The 5,062-nt window shown below is 61.5% G+C and overlaps 2 protein-coding genes across 2 annotated transcripts; both read right to left on the bottom strand.

Moving 5' to 3' along the window:
* Positions 1-788: 788 nt before the first annotated feature.
* On the bottom strand, positions 789-1,139 carry LINJ_28_1100 (putative ribosomal protein S20; the record flags this gene model as incomplete). Its single annotated transcript, XM_003392623.1, has 1 exon — positions 789-1,139. The coding sequence occupies one exon, from the start codon at positions 1,137-1,139 to the stop codon at positions 789-791; it is 351 nt and encodes a 116-aa protein (XP_003392671.1).
* Positions 1,140-2,242: 1,103 nt separating this feature from the next.
* LINJ_28_1090 (conserved hypothetical protein) lies at positions 2,243-5,062 on the bottom strand (the record flags this gene model as incomplete). The annotated part of the gene is made up of 1 exon (XM_001470102.1): positions 2,243-5,062. One exon carries the CDS (start codon positions 5,060-5,062, stop codon positions 2,243-2,245), a length of 2,820 nt encoding a protein of 939 aa, XP_001470139.1.

Below are 5,062 nucleotides of genomic sequence, written 5' to 3'. Positions count from 1 at the left end.
AAAACGGGTCGCGCAAGCACACCACGGCAGCGCTGGATCTTCGTGTCGGTGATGCTCACGTTCCTGCGTGCGCCCTGCTGGCTGTTCACGCGTGCACACGGACGAGAAAAAGGGCAAGCCACGATGGAAGCACGCGGCCCGTCGAGCACTTTGCATGAGCGATGTGAGGGATAGGAGAGAGAGATGATTGATCAAGCGGGGGTGAAGCAGCCCCAATGGACTTTATCCCATCAATAAAAGGTGAAACATCGGCGCCTGTGCTGGAAGCGACGAGCGCAGCGGGGCCGGAATGACATACGCCCACGTGCCTGCGCCACCACACCCTGGCAAAGGAGTGATGAACCCGCGGAACACCGATGGCCGTACGCCTCCCTATGCATCATTTCGCTGGCTCCCTCAGCTGACAGCTTCAGCTAACGCATTCTCGGCACAGGCATCTCGCCCGTGCCAGGGTGCACCAGCACCTGGCCACACACACACACACCGTGTGCCACGCAGTCACACGTGGCGTTGCGCGCTCGGTTTTATGCCTCGGATTGGAAAATGAAGGACAATGGGGAATCAAAGAAGGAAATCAGTCTTGGCACAGTGACAACGCCGGGGCACGGCAGCAGCGCGCGCGGCGGCGCCATGGCTATGTGTGGACGGTGAGGACGGCGCTCAGCGCAGCCCCGACCGCAGCACACACGCTCGCGCGGCGCGCCGGCACCGGTGGAGGAGTGGGTCAGTCAGCAAAAGCAAACCGTGAGCGCGGTGCGCCAGTGTGGCCGCGCCCGCATGCACGCCGCCTACCGGTCCAGGATCGTGATCGACACGTCCACGCCCGACTCCATCGTGAAGCTCGTGATCTTCTTCACCTGCTCCGTCGGCGCGTGAAGGTCAATGATGCGCTTGTAGATCTTCAGCTCGAACGTGTCCCACGTGTTCGTACCGTTACCGCAAGGCGTCTTGCGGGTCGTGATCTTCAGCGTGCGCGTCGGCAGACGCACCGGACCGTGGATCGTCACCTTCTCGTCGCGCGCGCGCGTCAGCAGCTGCGACGTCACAGACTCCACAGCCTTCGCGTTGCGCGACGTGATCGTCAGACGCACCGTCTGGCCCTCCGCGGGCGCCGCCTGGTTCTTCTTCGGGTAGTCCATTTTGAACGTAATCAAGTGCCAAGGAATCTGCACGTGTGTGGTCGCAGGGCAGGGCAGGGCAGGGCAGGGGGGAGGGAGGAGCTCATTCGATGTGTGTGCGTGCGTTCAGGTAGCACGCAATGCAAGCCGAGAGAAGGCGAGGAGGTGCGGCAGAAGCAGCGAGGAGAGGGAGAGGGAGAGAGGCGTGAAGAGACATATGCGCTGCGGAAGGAGAGATGGGCAGCAGCGGCGGAGGAGGGTGGGGCTGCGAGGAACGAGGCGACGGCTTCCGAGTCCCACCGCCCAACGAACGAAGCGGCGGAGAGGGTGGAGAGAAAAAAAAAACATCCGAGATGTATAAGATCAAAGAACGTGTGAAAGTTGAAGGCCTGCTGTACTGGCGAAGGGCAGGGAAAGGGGATGCAGGAGTACGCGTCGGCGAATTTGAGGCACACGCGCAGGCGGGCTGCTCATGCAAGCAACCCACATTTTGCGAGGGCACAGTGGAATTTTGTTCAAGCTCATCCACTCCCAATCACCGCAACGTCTCTCGCCAGATCTTCTGCCCTCCTCGTGGCACAGCCCCTAACTCTCGACGCTGCACGCCTGAGTCTCCGTCATGGTCTGTTTCGAGTGTCGTCTGTATGTCAGGCTTCTGTAAACGGGAAACATGTAGGCGCGCTCACGGCAGCGACAGCAGCATGAGGCACACAGATCAGCGAGCTGCTATCACAGCTTCCAGTCCGCACCTCTCACGTAGTTCGCTGCGGCGCAACCTTGTGCCTCGCGCGCTCCATAGACGCGGTTCCTTCGGCCACGCTGCCGCGGCCACCGTGCCTTCAAGACGGTGTGTTGTGCTCCGATCCCCCCTCCATCAAGCGGCACACAGGCAGTCCTCTTCGGTCCCGTCCGCCACTCTCTGCGGAAGACGATGCCGACAAGTCCGGTATATATATATATCGAGAAGCGCACGCAGGGCCGGTAGAGCTCTCGCCCACCGCTGTCGCGTCCTTCACATGGCGGTGGTTGACCATCGAAGTGTCCTTGAGTGCATGTGCGCGCATGGTTTACCGCCGTCTCCATCGTTTTTCTCCTCCGTCCCAGCAGCAGCTGGACCAGGCGATCTAGGTCAGAGTTTTGATCGCCAGGTCACGTGACATCACCGGATGTGGCGACAAAACGTGACGCACATCAGTGACCGAAGGGCCACCATGGCTGCCGTCGGCAGAGACTGGAGAGGCGGAGCCAGTGGCAGTGGCAGCGGCAGCGGGCACCGCCTCCATCGGTCGAACGAACTCGTGCATGATCTCTGCTTCGCGGATGCCAGCGCCGTCGTTGCACGGCCCTTCAGTGGCACCGTCGACGCGGGTGCAATCTAGCAGTGTGCTGCAGACCCATTTCCATTGTTGGTGCCGCGATGTGGCCTGCGCAAGATTGTTGTTGTACAGCTCCTCCGCCAGCTTCGACAGCGGCAGCGTGTCCCATGGGGTTGCCCTCAGCGCGTGCGCGATGCGTAGGGCATGAATGTACACCATCCGCTCCGCGCCTTTGCGGGTGAAGCAACGACCGAGTGCGACGCGACGCCCGTACACCGCCTGGTCAAACGGGAGCTCCATCCAGAAGTTGTTGGCGATTCGACGAGCGGCTCCGCGATAGTGTTGCGGCCCGGCGTAGTGGAACAGGTATTCGCCCGGTCGCCGCTGCCCGATTCGCCAGCCGAACGCGTACTGCGCGAACTCCTCGAACAGGATCTGCGAAAGGTCGAACACGGAACGCACGTGCAGCCGCTTTGCTTCGTCATTCAGTGCGTGCAGGTCAGGCGCCACGTCGAATATGTCAGCGTCTGTTAGCATGATCTGCCACACCTCCTGGTAGGGAGGTATTCTCGTGGCTGACAACATCGGCACATCGCGGTACGCGGGAGGGGACCGCAGCCGTGAATGCGGCGGCGGCGGCGGCGGCCCCAGCGCGGTCTCCGCCTCTGTGCTCGACGCGCGCTCCAGCCGCTTCTTGTACAGATACGATGATGGCATGATAAGACCGAGGGACTCGCGCACCTCCATCATGCGCTGCCACCGCGGCTGCTCCATGCATACCTCGGGCACGACATCCAGCGCGCACAACACATCGACGGCGTGAAGGGTGCACAAAATAATGGAGGACTCGGGCGTCGACGCGATGGAGTACCCACCGCGCACACCGTACCGCTCTGGCAGGGGCAGATACACGGTGGAGCGATACTGACTATCCTTGCAATACACGTAGCAGAAGATGGCGCTCTCGTACGGGTGCTGGGCCGCCACCATGAAGGAGCGGAGGCATGGGCCGGCGAGCGAAAGCAGCTCTTTATATTCGAGACTGCCTATGATGTCGACCTCGACAAGGTGATTGCGAAACGTGTGGACAACCATGCGATTCAGATGAAGCAACTTCTCCACTACGTTTCGCTCAGAACGCCGGGCTCGGAGCTTGCTTATGCTGCGAAACCACTCTTTCAGCGGCTTCGGCAAATTCGCGGTCTTCACATCAACGGTGGCTGGGTCGATGGGTTCGGCGGCTATGAGGCGCCCCCAGCGCAAACATGCGTCGTAGTACATCGCCTGCTCGCGAGGGGTATCGTACACGTGAAGACCGAACCACTGCAGAAGAAGTTCCGCGTGCATCGCGCACAAGTCCCGTGCTCCCTCTTGCGTCGTTGCCTTGCCTACTGCGGGGACCGGGATCCCAGGAATGTCAAGCCACATTGTGTACCACGTTTTGAGCTTCACACTCACCTTTAAGGGCTGTTGCTGCCACACGTTTGTGTCCTCCTCTGCCGCCCGCGTCTGGATGCTGGAGTCCAAGTCGTGCCCCGTCCGGCGCTCCAGATACCTGCTCACACGCGCCACCGCGCCCGGGTCACGTAGGCAGCGACTGCTCGGCGTCTCCTTCTCGTGCCACCAACTCTCGCAGTCGTCCTCCACCAGATCAAAGGCGCCGCCCTCCGTCTCGTCCACCATTGCGCGCGCCGACTTGGAGTGGATGCTAAACAGCATCCGCTCGTACGCGAGCACTTTCGGCACGGACGGCGCGTGAGCGCCCTGCGCTTCTCGATAACCGCGATTGCTTACAGATCCGGCGGCGGCAGCGGCAGCGCCGGAACCCGTGCCGCCGGGCACCACCTCTGGCTGCAGAATCTGCACCTCGTTCGCAGAGATGACAACGCTGTCCATTTCGCCCAGTTCATCGTCATCGTCTTCGTCTAAAAGCGGGCGATTGTGCGTTAAGATCGTCGACTGGAGAGTGGCGAGCTCATCAAGGGCTACACGAATGAACCACTCGGCGCCATATCGAGGCTTGACTATATCCCAGCGGCGTGCGGAACGGCGAAGGAGGCCCTTACCAGGCCGTGCACTTCCGCGTTGAGTTGCTGCACCGGGCGTGGTGCTCGCCCCGCCGTCTCCCCCGTGATTCGTCAGCGCCGAAGAGGTCTGCAATGGCTGAAAAGACCGCGTCTTACCAGCTGCTTGGATGACCTCAGCAGAGGTGGCAGCGGGCAGGAAGACGCCGAGAGGCAGGTGCACTGACGACAGCTCCAGCGGCTCGGCTGTGACCTCAGGGGCTGTGCGACCTTCCGCCTGGGCTTGTAGCACGCGCTGATGCTGACGCTGCTCCGACGTGAAGAGAGGGATGTTTAATGCGTCGAGGCACCGCTCTGCGTGCATGCACGCCGCCAGTACTGCCAGCTTCGCTTCCATCGCGAGACCTGTGACCGTAATCGCTTGGCGCGAGATCTTCGCGTCCACGAGGACGTCCACGGGAATGTCAAAGGAAGAGATCCACACGTTTCTCACGAGCGCGGGTCCGATATGATCCGCGTATTCGGCTCTCTCGACAGCATTCAGCAGTCGCGGATTGGTCTCGACGCCGAAGCTTCTGCCGCTGCCACCGCTGCCAAAGAGCAT

The sequence above is a fragment of the Leishmania infantum genome, chromosome 28 (assembly GCF_000002875.2).
Source record: "Leishmania infantum JPCM5 genome chromosome 28".
In the NCBI taxonomy this organism is placed as follows: Eukaryota; Euglenozoa; class Kinetoplastea; order Trypanosomatida; family Trypanosomatidae; genus Leishmania; species Leishmania infantum.
Note: the sequence above shows the minus strand (reverse complement) of the source record. Positions and strands in the feature narration are given on the sequence as shown.